At 41.1% G+C, this 16,022-nt stretch overlaps 2 protein-coding genes across 2 annotated transcripts in view; one reads left to right on the forward strand and one right to left on the reverse strand.

Annotated features, from left to right (window-relative positions):
* ift52 (intraflagellar transport 52 homolog (Chlamydomonas)) overlaps positions 1-8,767 on the reverse strand; it is a 29,001-nt gene extending 20,234 nt beyond the window's left edge. The window contains exons 1-2 of the mRNA XM_061923992.1: positions 8,259-8,767; positions 8,075-8,162 (exon numbers count right to left, since the gene is read on the reverse strand). Of these exons, the coding sequence (XP_061779976.1) occupies positions 8,075-8,162; positions 8,259-8,377 (207 nt within the window). The 5' untranslated portion in view covers positions 8,378-8,767. The remainder of the gene's footprint in view (positions 1-8,074; positions 8,163-8,258) is intronic.
* A 5,811-nt stretch (positions 8,768-14,578) lies between these two features.
* On the forward strand, positions 14,579-15,298 carry LOC133570771 (uncharacterized). Its single transcript, XM_061923479.1, has 2 exons — positions 14,579-14,738; positions 14,806-15,298. Exons 1-2 carry the CDS (start codon positions 14,714-14,716, stop codon positions 15,213-15,215), a joined length of 435 nt encoding a protein of 144 aa, XP_061779463.1. The 5' UTR covers positions 14,579-14,713; the 3' UTR covers positions 15,216-15,298.
* The last annotated feature ends 724 nt before the right edge of the window (positions 15,299-16,022 follow it).

The raw sequence follows: 16,022 nt of genomic DNA on the forward strand, positions 1-16,022 counted from the left end.
TATAGAGCGTTTTCTATTCGGGCTCCAGTACTATGGAATGCCCTCCCGGTAACAATTAGAGATGCTACCTCAGTAGAAGCATTTAAGTCCCATCTTAAAACTCATTTGTATACTCTAGCCTTTAAATAGACCCCCCTTTTAGACCAGTTGATCTGCCGTTTCTTTTCTTTTCTCCTCTGCTCCCCTCTTCCTTGTGGAGGGCGGGGGGCACAGGTCCAGTGGCCATGGATGAAGTGCTGGCTGTCCAGAGTCGGCACCCGGGGTGGACCGCTCGCCTGTGCATCGGCTGGGAACATCTCTGCGCTCGGGATGGTGTCCTGCTGGCCCCACTATGGACTGGACTCTTACTATTATGTTGGATCCACTATGGCCTGGACTCTCACAATATTATGTCAGACCCACTCGACATCCATTGCATTCGGTCTCCCCTAGAGGGGTGGAGGGTTACCCACATATGCAGTCCTCTCCAAGGTTTCTCATAGTCATTCACATCGACGTCCCACTGGGGTGAGTTTTTCCTTGCCCTTATGTGGGCTTTGTACCGAGGATGTCGTTGTGGCTTGTGCAGCCCTTTGAGTGTGAATGTGGAAATACTGTCAAAGCGCTTTGAGTACCTTGAAGGTAGAAAAGCGCTATACAAGTATAACCCATTTAACCCACTTGTGATTTAGGGCTATATAAATAAACATTGATTGATTGATTGATTGATACCGGCCCCCAGACACATTTCTTGCTCTAAATTTGGCCCCCGAGTCAAAATAATTGCCCAGGCCTGATCTACATGAACAAGGGTGTACCCCGCCTACTGCCCGAATGCAGCTGAGATAGGCTCCAGCGACCCCCCGCCACCCCAAAAAGGACAAGCGGTAGAAAATGGATAGATGGCTGGATGAACGATATGGAACGATATGATTTGCCTGAGAAGCTGGACAGGACACACTAGAGATGCGCGGTTTGCGGACACAACCGCGAAGTCCGCGGATTATCCGCGGATCGGGCGGTTGAAATTTTAAAAAATTAGATTTTATCCGCGGGTCGGGTCGGGCGGTTGAAATAACAAAAAAATTAGATTTTAAATAGATTCAGGTTAGTTAAACCAATTCGGAAATATATATACATAGTTAAATGTTGTTACCCACATACGAAAAACGAGCAGGCACCTGCAGCATATGCCACAACAGAAGAAGAAAAAAAAAAGAGATGGACACTTTTACGGAGCGGAGAAGGGACGCCTCGCCGGGGTCCGGGACCGAGGCCCCTTCCCCCGAGAGGGCCCCACCGGGAGCCGTAGCTGAGGTGATCCGCGAGAAGGGCCCGACGCACGTCCAGGGTCACCACCGCACCGACACCCCGCCTCGTCCGCCTTCGCCGCGGCCGGCGTCACGCGCCGGGGGCTCGTAACAGGGGTCACTCCGCGCGCTCCGCCCGCGCAGCTTACCTGCCCGCGTAACAGGGGTCACTCCGCGCGCAGTGCGCTCACGAAAGGGGTGGGGCTCACCCTGGTGAGCCGAGTGGGTCACTTTTGGTAAGCAGAACTGGCGCTGCGGGATGAACCGAACGCCGGGTTAAGGCGCCCGATGCCGACGCTCATCAGACCCCAGAAAAGGTGTTGGTTGATATAGACAGCAGGACGGTGGCCATGGAAGTCGGAACCCGCTAAGGAGTGTGTAACAACCCACCTGCCGAATCAACTAGCCCTGAAAATGGATGGCGCTGGAGAGTCGGGCCCATACCCGGCCGTCGCCGGCAGCGAGAGCCGCGAGGGCTAGGCCGCGACGAGTAGGATGGCCGCCGCGGTGCGCGCTGAAGCCTTGGGCGCGAGCCCGGGTGGAGCCGCCGCGGGTGCGAGGGACATCGCTCCTCCACGCGCTTGGAGCATACCTGCCAACTTTTGAAATCAGAAAAACCTAGTAGCCAGGGTCCAGGGGCCACAGGCCCCGGTAGGTCCAGGACAAAGTCCTGGTGGGGGGTTCAGGCTTCGCCCCCCGACGCAAAATGATTATTAGCATTCAGACAGGTTAAAATGTTGCTAAAACCATCACTTTTCTATCAGTCACAGTGACTTTTCAAAACAAAAATATTACAGCAAAAATCATATGGGTTGATTGACATGTTTATTCTGTAAGCTAACTTCAATAGTTTGAAATTATTTTGACAGTTAATGCCAGTTATCCTGTCAACCTTTCACAAGACTTCAATTTGTTAATTGAAAGTATAAACAGTATAAACACTTTTTACAGTAAACAAATGGTAAAACAGTACTAAACAATTCCATTAAAAAAAAAAAATTGGTGTCATTATTAACTTTCTGTCCAAGCTTGTATAATCTACTGCCTTGTTCAATTGTAAAAAATATTCTGTGCCTAAAATTCACATTTCTATCACAATTATCATACTGTAAACATGGTAAGCTAACTTCATTAAAATTAATAGTCCTGTCAATAGCATGGAATTACAATTCAAATGTAGTTTTTTTGTAAGCCTTTCAAAATAATTCAAAATATGAAAAATTAATGAAAATTAATTTAAGCCATCAGACACTTGAAAAGTGGCACATCACATCTCTAATGTAATCATTTTTAACTTTTCAACAGAAATAGCACTGCAAAAATATTAAGGACATACTTCTGTATTTTGGTAGTTATGCTGTCAACATTTAACAAGATTTCTTCAACTTGGACTTGAAAGCATAAATAGTATAAACACTTTTAACAGTATAACAGTACTAAACAATTCCAATAGATAACATTTGTGTCATTACCTTTTTGTGGCTAAAATCCGAAAAACGTTGAAAGTTTTCCACTTGTATCGCTAGCAACGGCATTAGACTTGTGTTTTTTTGTCCCAACGTGGTCTTTTACATCGCTAATTCCTCCGTGTCCGATCGAAAAATCTTGTCTGCACAAGGTGCAATTCGCGTAGTTTTCACCCTTTTTGGAACGGATAATTATTCCCGGATAGGCTTTTGAATATTCTTCACGGAATGACTGCAGTTTTCTTTTCGGTTTAAGACTCGTTTGCGATTTTTCTCCGGCTGATTCCATGATCGTTCGCTCGTTTGGAAACAATGGCAACAGGTGCCTCGTGCTTGGCAGCGGTGCTATAAATAGCCTCGCGCATTTAAAAAAAATATTTTTTTTTAATTAATGAAAAACCGTATTTTTTATCATTGCAACCGTAACCCGGAATAGGTTGATGAAAACCGTACTAATTACGGGAAAACCGGAGTAGTTGGCAGGTATGTTGGAGGTGCGCTCAGCGCGGCTCCCAGATGATTGCGCACTGGTGTGCGTCTGGGCCGTGACAGCGTGGCACGCATTGAATGTCTCTGCTCCATTGGATCAGTCTCCTTTCTTTAACAGGCAAAAGCTTTATAACCTCACTAATGTCTTGCATCGTCTATATTAGATATATAACAACGGGCGGGTGCGGTTTTGATTATTGATTATTTGATTATTCATGCGTTCGTTACGTCTCGACTACTGTAACGTATTATTTTCGGGTCTCCCTATGTCTAGCATTAAAAGATTACAGTTGGTACAAAATGCGGCTACTAGACTTTTGACAAGAACAAGAAAGTTTGATCATATTACGCCTATACTGGCTCACTTGCACTGGCTTCCTGTGCACTTAAGATGTGACTTTAAGGTTTTACTACTTACGTATAAAATACTACACGGTCTAGCTCCGTCCTATCTTGTCGATTGCATTGTACCATATGTCCCGGCAAGAAATCTGCGTTCAAAGAACTCCGGCTTATTAGTTATTCCCAGAGCCCAAAAAAAGTCTGCGGGCTATAGAGCGTTTTCTATTTGGGCTCCAGTACTATGGAATGCCCTCCCGGTAACAATTAGAGATGCTACCTCAGTAGAAGCATTTAAGTCCCATCTTAAAACTCATTTGTATACTCTAGCCTTTAAATAGCCCCCCTGTTAGACCAGTTGATCTGCCGTTTCTTTTCTTCTCTCCTCTGCTCCCCTCTATCCCTTGTGGAGGGGGGGTGGGCACAGATCCGGTGGCCATGGATGAAGTGCTGGCTGTCCAGAGTCGGGACCCGGGGTGGACCGCTCGCCTGTGCATTGGCTGGGAACATCTCTGCGCTGCTGACCCGTCTCCGCTCGGGATGATGTCCTGCTGGCCCCACTATGGACTGGACTCTTACTATTATGTTGGATCCACTATGGACTGGACTCTCACAATATTATGTCAGACCCACTCGACATCCATTGCTTTCGGTCTCCCCTAGAGGGGGGGGGGTTACCCACATATGCGGTCCTCTCCAAGGTTTCTCATAGTCATTCACATCGACGTCCCACTGGGGTGAGTTTTTCCTTGCCCTTATGTGGGCTTTGTACGGAGGATGTCGTTGTGGCTCGTGCAGCCCTTTGAGTGTGAATGTGTGTGTGAATGTGGAAATACTGTCAAAGCGCTTTGAGTACCTTGAAGGTAGAAATGCGCTATACAAGTATAACCCATTTAACCCACTTGTGATTTAGGGCTATATAAATAAACATTGATTGATTGATTGATTGATTGATACCGGCCCCCAGACACATTTCTTGCTCTAAATTTGGCCCCCGAGTCAAAATAATTGCCCAGGCCTGATCTACATGAACAAGGGTGTACCCCGCCTACTGCCCGAATGCAGCTGAGATAGGCTCCAGCGACCCCCTGCCACCCCAAAAAGGACAAGTGGTAGAAAATGGATAGATGGCTGGATGAACGATATGGAACGATATGATTTGCCTGAGAAGCTGGACAGGACACACTAGAGATGCGCGGTTTGCGGACACAACCGCGGATCGGGCGGTTGAAATAAAAAAAAATTTGATTTTATCCGCGGGTCGGGTCGGGCGGTTGAAATAAAAAATAAATTAGATTTTAAATAGATTCAGGCGGGTGGCAGTTAAACCAATTGGGAAATATATATACATAGTTAAATGTTGTTACCCACATACGAAAAACGAGCAGGCACCTGCTGCATATGCCACAACAGAAGAAGAAAAAAAAAAAGAGATGGACACTTTTACGGAGCGGAGAAGGGACGCCTCGCCGGGACCCGGGACCGAGGCCCCTTCCCCCGAGAGGGCCCCACCGGGAGCCGTAGCTGAGGTGATCCGCGAGAAGGGCCCGACGCACGTCCAGGGTCACCACCGCGCCCACCGCACCGACACCCCGCCTCGTCCGCCTTCGCCGCGGCCGGCGTCACGCGCCGGGGGCTCGTAACAGGGGTCACTCCGCGCGCTCCGCCCGCGCAGCTTACCTGCCCGCCACCCCCGTTGCCGGGGGCGCGTAACAGGGGTCACTCCGCGCGCAGTGCGCTCACGAAAGGGGTGGGGCTCACCCTGGTGAGCCGAGTGGGTCACTTTTGGTAAGCAGAACTGGCGCTGCGGGATGAACCGAACGCCGGGTTAAGGCGCCCTATGCCGACGCTCATCAGACCCCAGAAAAGGTGTTGGTTGATATAGACAGCAGGACGGTGGCCATGGAAGTCGGAACCCGCAAAGGAGTGTGTAACAACTAGAGATGCGCGGATAGGCAATTATTTCATCCGCAACCGCATCAGAAAGTCGTCAACCATCCGCCATCCACCCGACCTAACATTTGATCAGAACCGCACCCGCCCGTTGTTATATATCTAATATAGACGATGCAAGGCATTAGTGAGGTTATAAAGCTTTTGCCTGTTAAAGAAAGGAGACTGATCCAATGCAGCACAGACATTCGCGTGCCACGCTGTCACGACCCAGACGCACACAAGTGCGCAATCATATGGGAGCCGCGCTGACCGCACCTCCAAGCGCGTCTCGCTGCCGGCGACGGCCGGGTATGGGCCCGACGCTCCAGCGCCATCCATTTTCAGGGCTAGTTGATTCGGCAGGTGGGTTGTTACACACTCCTTAGCGGGTTCCAACTTCCATGGCCACTGTCCTGCTGTCTATATCAACCAGGGTGAGCCCCACCCCTTTCGTGAGCGCACTGCGCGCGGAGTGACCCCTGTTACGCGCCCCCGGCAACAGGGGTGGCGGGCAGGTAAGCTGCGCGGGCGGAGCGCGCGGAGTGATCCCTGTTACGAGCCCCCTGCCACGGGGGTGGCGGGCAGGTAAGCTGCTTACCTGCTGCGCGTGACGCCGGCCGCGGCGAAGGCGGACGAGGCGGGGTGTCGGTGCGGTGGGCGCGGTGGTGACCCTGGACGTGCGTCGGGCCCTTCTCGCGGATCACCTCAGCTACGGCTCCCGGTGGGGCCCTCTCGGGGGAAGGGGCCTCGGTCCCGGACCCCGGCGAGGCGTCCCTTCTCCGCTCCGTAAAAGTGTCCATCTCTTTTTTTCTTCTTCTTCTGTTGTGGCATATGCTGCAGGTGCCTGCTCGTTTTTTGTATGTGGGTAACAACATTTAACTATGTATATATATTTCCGAATTGGTTTAACTGCCACCCGCCTGAATCTATTTAAAATCAATTTTTTTTTTATTTCAACCGCCCGACCCGACCCGACCCGCGGATAAAATCTAATTTTTTTTAATTTCATCCGCCCGATCCGCGGATAATCCGCGGACTCCGCGGTTGTGCCCGCAAACCGCGCATCTCTAGTAACAACCCACCTGCCGAATCAACTAGCCCTGAAAATGGATGGCGCTGGAGAGTCGGGCCCATACCCGGCCGTCGCCGGCAGCGAGAGCCGCGAGGGCTAGGCCGCGACGAGTAGGATGGCCGCCGCGACGCGCGCTGAAGCCTCGGGCGTGAGCCCGGGTGGAGCCGCCGCGGGTGCGAGGGACATCGCACCTCCACGCGCTTGGAGGTGCGCTCAGCGCGGCTCCCAGATGATTGCGCACTGGTGTGCGTCTGGGCCGTGACAGCGTGGCACGCATTGAATGTCTCTGCTGCATTGGATCAGTCTCCTTTCTTTAACAGACAAAAGCTTTATAACCTCACTAATGTCTTGCATCGTCTATATTAGATATATAACTGAGGCTGAGGCTTTTAAATATCTACAACATGCATTTGACAGAGTACAAGAACAACTTTGCTATCTTCAACTGGTTTTAAATGCAGAGAAAACAAAGTGTATGCTCTTTACCACATCAAAAACTGTAAGATCATCACTGTGTGAGAACATTTTAACAAGAAATGGGCAACAAATAATGTTAGTATCTGCTTTTAAATATTTAGGATTTTTAATTGATGACCACTTGAGTTTTAAGGAGCACATTCAGTATGTTGTAAAAAAACTGAAACTTTTACTGGGATTTTATTATAGAAACAAGTCTTGCTTTTCTTTTACTGTGAAACAGAAATTGGTGGAAACAACCTTTTTACCTGTTATTGACTATGGAGATGTGTTGTACATGAATGCTACTGCTGCTTGTCTCCACAAGCTGGATAGTGTGTACCACGGGGCACTGAGATTCATCACCAACTTACTCACCATTGTGTGTTATACTCAATGGTTAACTGGACATCTTTATGTGCTCGACGCCTCAATCATTGGTATGTTTTCATCTACAAAACCATTCTGGGTATCACTCCATCTTATCTGTCTTGTCTTTTAACAAAGAAACAAGGAAGTCACAATCTTCGTTCAATGAATGTTCTGCAATTTGTCGTCCCCAAAGTAAGAACTGAACTGGGCAAGAAAGCATTTAGGTTTTCAGCACTGAAGGCTTGGAATAACCTACAATCGAACATTAAACTGCAAACCCTAGTTACGTTGAATGAGTTTAAAGCTTCTGTGAAAGGATTGCAGTCTACCTTGTCTGTATGCACATGTGTCATGTGAGCAAGTTTTAATGTTGTAAATGTGATGTTTTATGTATTTGTTTACTGTTTTTAATGTAACCTTGCTGCTGCCCTCTTGGCCAGGTCTCCCTTGGAAAAGAGATCTTTGATCTCAATGGGATTTTACCTGGTTAAATAAAGGCTAATAATAATAACAACAGGCGGGTGCGGTTTTGATTAAATGTTAGTTCGGGTGGATGCGGATGGTTGACGACTTTTGTGATGCGGTTGAGGATGAAATAATTGCCTATCCGCGCATCTCTAGGACACACACAAAAAATGATTCCTTTGATATCTCACCTCAGATGCTGTAAATTTCTCTCTTGGCCCAGCTGTTATCCACAATTTGACGCCTTTCATCTTGTCCAAAGTCAACTCTTCCTTCATACTAGTAGGCGAGAGAGGGATCGTTTTATTTATAAATAAAAAGTTTACCTCAAGCCAATTAGTGCAAGACAGAAAGCCAAGGAAGCGAATCCCTTACCTTTGAATTTTCCATTGATTCCTGAGTTGCTTCTGCATGGATTTGTATCCATTGTGAGTGGTAAACAACTCCCTTTTGGAGGCATTGAACACAACAGTGTTGTGCTGCTCCTTCTCCATGACTGTCGTGTTTTACCAAGTCCAACTACTAAACATTCGCTTCAATTACAACCAAGTATCGACAGGCCTCGCTCAACCCTAACCCTCGCACGTCTTTCCACCATAGAATAGTTGTTTATATAGTAATGACACTGTGAAGCCATGGAGCTTGTTAACAACGGGCGGAAATCATGTTAGCTGTTAAGCTAATAGGCTAACCTCACGTTAGCTTTCGATGCGCCTCATTAAATGTTCAGCTCAGTTCTACCTAGTTTCTTCTAAAAAACGCAGGGAAAGAGTTCCGTCAACACTAACACATGTAATTAATAAGTATACGTATCCAAAAGAGTCGATTGTGTCTTGGAGAAATTGGTTACTAAGCACTACACATAGCAACCGCTTTTTCTTCTTCTTCGGTTTAATGGCGGTTGGCAAGCAACCTTATAGTGTGCATTACCGCCACCTTCTGAAATTGAGTTTTTTTTTTTTTTATTGATTTAAACTTTTATTATTAGAATGCACAGTACAGTACATATTCCGTACAATTGACCACTAAATGGTAACACCCGAATAAGTTTTTCCACTTCAATTGATTCATGATACAGATATATACTATCATCATAATACAGTCATCACACAAGATAATCATCAGAGTATATACATTGAATTATTTACATTATTTACAAGTGTTGATATCAACACTTCAGTCATCAACAATTGCATCATCAGAGAAATGGACATTGAAACAGTGTACGACTGACTTGGTAGGATATGTACAGCAAGTAGTGGACATAGAGATAGAGATCAGAAAGCTTAAGAATAAGTATCTACATTTGATTATTTACATTTGATTATTTACAATCCGGGGAGGTGGGATGTGGAAGGGGGAGGGTGTTAGTTTAGGGTTGAAGTTGCCTGGAGTGTGAATTAGGATACTGCCCTGCTCTAAATTATTTTATTTAAAAATTCAGGGCTGTCAAACTCGTCTTAATTGAGAGCCATATCGCAGTTATATTCGCCCTTGGAGGGCCACTTCTAACAGTCTAACTGTAAATTTTACAGTAACATTTTTAGCGACTGACCGGTCAGTTCTTTACTGTAAAATCTACAAAATTTGTTTTACATTGTACATAAAAAACAAATCATTAAATGCATAGGCAATTGTGTAATAATATCATTATATTATTACACAATTGTCTACGCAATTGTGTAATAATTACAGTTTTTTACTGTAAAATCTACAAAATTTGTTTTACATTGTACATAAAAAACAAATCATCAACTGCATAGGCAATTGTGTAATAATATAATGATATTATTACACGATTGCCTATGCAATTGTGTAATAATTACAGTTCTTTACTGTAAAATCTACAAAATTTGTTTTACATTGTACATAAAAAACAAATCATCAAATACATAAGCAATTGTGCAATAAAATAATGATATTATTACACAATTGCCTATGCAATTGTGTAATAATTACAGTTCTTTACTGTAAAATCTACAAAATTTGTTTTACAGTGTACATAAAAAACAAATCATCAAATACATAAGCAATTGTGTAATAAAATAATGATATTATTACACAATTGCCTATGCAATTGTGTAATAATTACAGTTTTTTACTGTAAAATCTACAATATTTGTTTTACATTGTACATAAAAAACAAATCATCAACTGCATAGGCAATTGTGTAATAAAATAATGATATTATTACACGATTGCCTATGCAATTGTGTAATAATTACAGTTCTTTACTGTAAAATCTACAAAATTTGTTTTACAGTGTACATAAAAAACAAATCATTAAATGCATAGGCAATTGTGTAATAATATCTTTATATTATTACACAATTGTCTACGCAATTGTGTAATAATTACAGTTTTTTACTGTAAAATCTACAAAATTTGTTTTACATTGTACATAAAAAACAAATCATCAAATACATAAGCAATTGTGCAATAAAATAATGATATTATTACACAATTGCCTATGCAATTGTGTAATAATTACAGTTCTTTACTGTAAAATCTACAAAATTTGTTTTACAGTGTACATAAAAAACAAATCATCAAATACATAAGCAATCGTGCAATAAAATAATGATATTATTACACAATTGCCTATGCAATTGTGTAATAATTACAGTTTTTTACTGTAAAATCTACAATATTTGTTTTACATTGTACATAAAAAACAAATCATCAAATGCCTAGGCAATTGTGTAATAAAATAATGATATTATTACACAATTGCCTATGCAATTGTGTAAGAATGAGTTTTTTACTGTAAAATCTACAAACTTTGTTTATCTTTGTACATAAAAAACAAATCATCAACTGCATAGGCAATTGTGTAATAATATAATGATATTATTACACAATTGCTTATGCAATTGTGTAATAATTACAGTTTTTTACTGTAAAATCTACAACATTTGTTTTACATTGTACATAAAAAACAAATCATCAAATGCATAGGCAATTGTGTAATAATATAATGATATTATTACACAATTGCCTATGCAATTGTGTAATAATTACAGTTTTTTACTGTAAAATCTACAATATTTGTTTTACATTGTACATAAAAAACAAATCATCAAATGCCTAGGCAATTGTGTAATAAAATAATGATATTATTACACGATTGCCTATGCAATTGTGTAATAATTACAGTTCTTTACTGTAAAATCTACAATATTTGTTTTACATTGTACATAAAAAACAAATCATCAAATGCCTAGGCAATTGTGTAATAAAATAATGATATTATTACACGATTGCCTATGCAATTGGGTAATAATTACAGTTCTTTACTGTAAAATCTACAAAATTTGTTTTACATTGTACATAAAAAACAAATCATCAACTGCATAGGCAATTGTGTAATAATATAATGATATTATTACACAATTGCCTATGCAATTGTGTAAGATGTATATAGGCAATTGTGTAAGAATTAGTTTTTTACTGTAAAATTTACAAAATTTGTTTTACATTGTACATAAAAAACAAATCATCAAATGCATAGGCAATTGTGTAATAATATAATGATATTATTACACAATTGCCTATGCAATTGTGTAATAATTCGTTTTTTACTGTAAAATCTACAAAATGTGTTTAACTTTGTACATAAAAAACAAATCATCAACTGCATAGGCAATTGTGTAATAAAATAATGATATTATTACACGGTTGCCTATGCAATTGTGTAATAATTACAGTTCTTTACTGTAAAATCTACAAAATTTGTTTTACAGTGTACATAAAAAACAAATCATCAAATACATAAGCAATTGTGTAATAAAATAATGATATTATTACACAATTACCTATGCAATTGTGTAATAATTACAGTTTTTTACTGTAAAATCTACAATATTTGTTTTACATTGTACATAAAAAACAAATCATCAAATGCCTAGGCAATTGTGTAATAAAATAATGATATTATTACATGATTGCCTATGCAATTGTGTAATAATTACTGTTTTTTTACTGTAACATGCTGGAAAAAAAAAACAATGTAAATTTTACAGTAAATTTTTGCGACTGACCGGTCAGGTTTTTTTTACTGTAAAATCTACAAAATTTGTTTTACATTGTACATAAAAAAAGAAATCATCAAATGCATAGGCAATTGTGTAATAATATAATCATATTATATTATTAAATAACAATATCATCAAATGCATAGGCAATTCTGTAATAATATAATTATATTATTACACAATTGCCTGTGCATTTGATGATTTGTTTTTTGTGTACAATGTAAAACAAATTTTGTAGATTTTACAGTAAAAAACTGACCGGTCAGTCGCAAAAATTTTACTGTAAAATTTACAGTGTTTTTTTCAGCATGTTACTGTAAATGGAAAAAAACAGTACCACTGTTTTTCACGGTACAAAACTGGCAGCTCAGATGATAGAATTTTCCTGTAAAATTTACAGTGTTTTTTTTTACTGTAAATATAAAACTGAATTTTTGCAGTAAAATTCTGGTAACTTAGCTGCCTGATTTTACCGTAAAAATGACAACCGGTAGATTTTACCGTGTACTATTGTGAATAGCAAAACAGTACCACCGTTTTTTTTTTACAGTAAAAAACTGGCAACTCAGTTGCTGGCATTTTATGGTCGAAAAACAGTGGTACTGTTTTTTCATGTACAGTAAAAGGCTGTAAAACCACAGTAAGTTTCATAAAGTCGCTTTAAAATCTATTTGTAAAATTTGACAATTTGAAATCATAAGTCAAGCAGATAAAAAGTATTTATTTCTAGTTGAACAAAAACATAGTTTGACTGTATGACCATATATTTGTCACATTATAATATTCATTTTTCTGTCAAAATGGAAAAATTTGATACATTTAGTAAGAAAATATAAACTACCGGTACTTTAATGACGCATATTATTTCCAGGCTTTCGAGGACTAAATAAAATGATGTGGCGGGCCAGATCTGGCCCCCGGGCCTTGAGTTTGACACCTGTGCCCTTACATGTTCCAACATTTAATCTTAACATACTGCTCTACTAACTTTCTCTCTCAGTAACTCATTTTCCATCATTATTTCCCTATCTCTCCTAGAACTGTATTGATACATGCTCTACATCAGGGGTGTCCAAAGTGCGGCCCCGGGGGCCATTTGCGGCCTGTAGCTGAATTTTGACAAGCCGCAACACATTTTAAAATAATACTACAAAAAAAACATTAAACTAAAGTTATATTGACACTGATAACATAAAGCTGGCATGTAGGCAGTTTTTTTTTACTTTAAAACTATAATTTCCTAAAAAAATAAATACAAAAAAGGTAAAACACTTTTTTTTTTACATCGCCCTCAACCGGTGAACAGCCTTTGATAGTAGGCTAATATAGCAAATATAGACACTTACATCATGTGTTGCCTTCATTATAACACTTATCAATCAATCAATCAATCAATGTTTATTTATATAGCCCTAAATCACAAGTGTCTCAAAGGGCTGCCAAGCCACAACGACATCCTCGGTTCAGATCCCACATCAGGGCAGGGAAAAACTCAACCCAGTGGGATGACAATGAGAAACCTTGGAGAGGACCAGAGATGTGGGCGACCCCATTGTATTTTTGGTCCAAAACGGACGGCTCTTTCAACATTTTGGGTTGCTGACCCTTGCATTAGAGCATTGTTTCTTAACCATAGGCCCAGGGTCATTTGTAGGGCCGCCAAAAAATATCTGTTTCTCAGCAATGGTCCGGTTTTAATACACTTTTCCACCACTTGTGTCCGTAATGAAAATATAAAATAAACAGAAGAATCCCTGAGCTAAATTAAAAAGAAGTTCCTTAAGCGCAAAAATTATGACTAAAGGGGTGAAGGTGTATTTTTGATTGCACTTTAATTGTATTTACAGTTTATTTAAGAAAAATATTTATTATTGTTAGAATGTATTTAAGTGTAATTGTACGAACATGTATTAGTCCCTTCTTTTGCAGTGTATTTGTTTAGTATTTAATTTTATAATCAGCCTATGCATGGTTTCAGATTTTTTTGACAAACTTTATCCTGTTAAACTGTAAGTAGGCTAGATATAATTATTGAATACCATTCAAATCAAAAGTAAGATGACTAATTCAGTGTTAATATTTGAGTCTCTAGACAGATTTATTTTTTGTATTTTTGGGTTGCCGACCCCTGCATTAGAGCATTGTTTCTTAACCATAGGGCCAGGGCCCATTGTTGGGCCGCGAGCGCCCCCTAGAGGGCCGCCAAAAAACATCTGTTTCTCAGCAGTGGTCCGGTTTTAATACACTTTTCCACCATTTGTGTCAGTAATGAAAATATCAAATAAACAGAAGAATCCCTGAGCTAAATTAAAGTTTCTTAAGCGCAAAAATTATGACTAAAGTGGTGAAAGTGTATTTTTGATTGCACTTTAATTGTATTTACAGTTTATTTAAGAAACATATGGTTAGAATGTATTTACGTGTAATTGTACGTAAATGTATTAGTCCCTTCTTTTGCAGTGTATTTGTTTGGTATTTATTTTTATAATCAGCCTATGCATGGTTTCAGATTTTTTGACAAGGTGTGTCCTGTTAAACTGTAAGTAGGCTAGATATAATTATTGAATACCATTCAAATCAAAAGTAAGATGACTAATTCAGTGTTAATATTTGAGTCTCTAGTGGAAAAGTTGGGCCCCGAGGTCAAAAAGGTTAAGAACCCCTGCACTCGAGGGTTTCCCCGCCCCCTCTTAATGAGCTGCTCTGCCAGCAGCTGCGTCAATCAGCTGTCAAGAAGCGTCAAGGAGTTGAAAAGCTGCCAGGAATTCAGTTAGCCTTGACTGCCTGACAAGAAAAATGGAGAAAGTTTGTCCCCCCAAAGGTAAGGTGTTGCACCTGTGCTCCATTATGGTGACGACTCTAATCGAGATATTCAATTCTTCCTTTAGATATGGACAGTTTTGAAGTTTTTTCACCATCGGAGCTGGACAGCAAGTTCTTCGGGGACCAGCTGTCGACATCGAGAGTGTCCGCTGATGGATCTGACTCCAAACCCTACAACGTGGCCTTTCTCTGCACGTCTTCAGACCTGGCTTCTCCGACTCCGGGACAGTGCCCCAACGACTCCAACGTCCAAGCTAAGAAGTCTCAATTGCTGGTACCGCCGCAGTGCAAGTCCTCTACTCCCTACTTGCTCCTCCAAAAGCAGGAAAAGGATGCTTATTTTGACCAGTCGTACAATGACCTCACCGCCTCGCAGATGTCCTGGGACCAGTCTTTGATCAAGCCTGCGAGCAACAGTCCAAAGCTCTGCATGGAGTTGAGCGCTCTGGAGAACGTTGAGGGTCTGAATGTGTAGATGAGACAAATTTTGTGTTTCTTGGTGGATTTTAACCAACCAGTTGTCTTTAACAAATGACCTAATAAATGCTGTAGTATTTATTTAAGATTGATGTTTTTATCCATCCTTTTATATTGTTTTCACCTAGATTGGCTCAATTTAAGTAAAATGCAGTTCACTTAAACATGATTCTGGTGAGTGTGCAGCCAAAGGGGAGGGGCTAATTGAAATGGTTGCAAATCACCATTAAAAGGCGAAGAGGAAGCGGGTTAATGTTATCATTACCGGTAAGCGCGACACAGAAGTAATCGGGACCGCATGACAGTCAACAATAGCAGCATAGACCTACTCAAGTAAAAAAAAGGCCTTTCCAAAAAGGGTTTTTAAGCCTTTTTTTAAAAGCATCCACAGTCTGTGGTGCCCTCAGGTGGTCAGGGAGAGCGTTCCACAGACTGGGAGCGGCGGAGCAGAAAGCCCGGTCTCCCATTGTTCGTAGCTTTGTCCTCTGAGGTTGGAGGAGGTTATCCTGTCCGGAGCGGAGATGTCGTGTGGAGGATTTGGGGGTGAGTAGTTCTTTGACTTTAATGATTACCTCTCAAAATACCATTGCTGGAGATATACTATAAACATTTACGCACTACTGGACATTGAATCACAACAGTGTACAAACCGGGTTATTTTCTGGCACATTTAAAAATCAAATGCATCAGCAATGAAAACATTAACACAGGTGGTTAATTGGGTTAGGTATTTATGTATTTGCATATTGGGTTTTCTGCTGCATTTATCGTTGTTTCTGGGGTTAAATGTATTTTATATGTATCT

The sequence above is a fragment of the Nerophis lumbriciformis genome, linkage group LG28 (assembly GCF_033978685.3).
Source record: "Nerophis lumbriciformis linkage group LG28, RoL_Nlum_v2.1, whole genome shotgun sequence".
Taxonomy (NCBI): domain Eukaryota; kingdom Metazoa; phylum Chordata; class Actinopteri; order Syngnathiformes; family Syngnathidae; genus Nerophis; species Nerophis lumbriciformis.

Bases quoted from the DNA above. Each gene is read 5' to 3' on its own strand.
- LOC133570771 (XM_061923479.1), top strand. From the start codon at position 14,714: ATGGAGAAAGTTTGTCCCCCCAAAG. The intron at 14,739-14,805 runs GTAAGGTGTTGC...TTCTTCCTTTAG, and splicing joins GAAAGTTTGTCCCCCCAAAG to ATATGGACAGTTTTGAAGTT.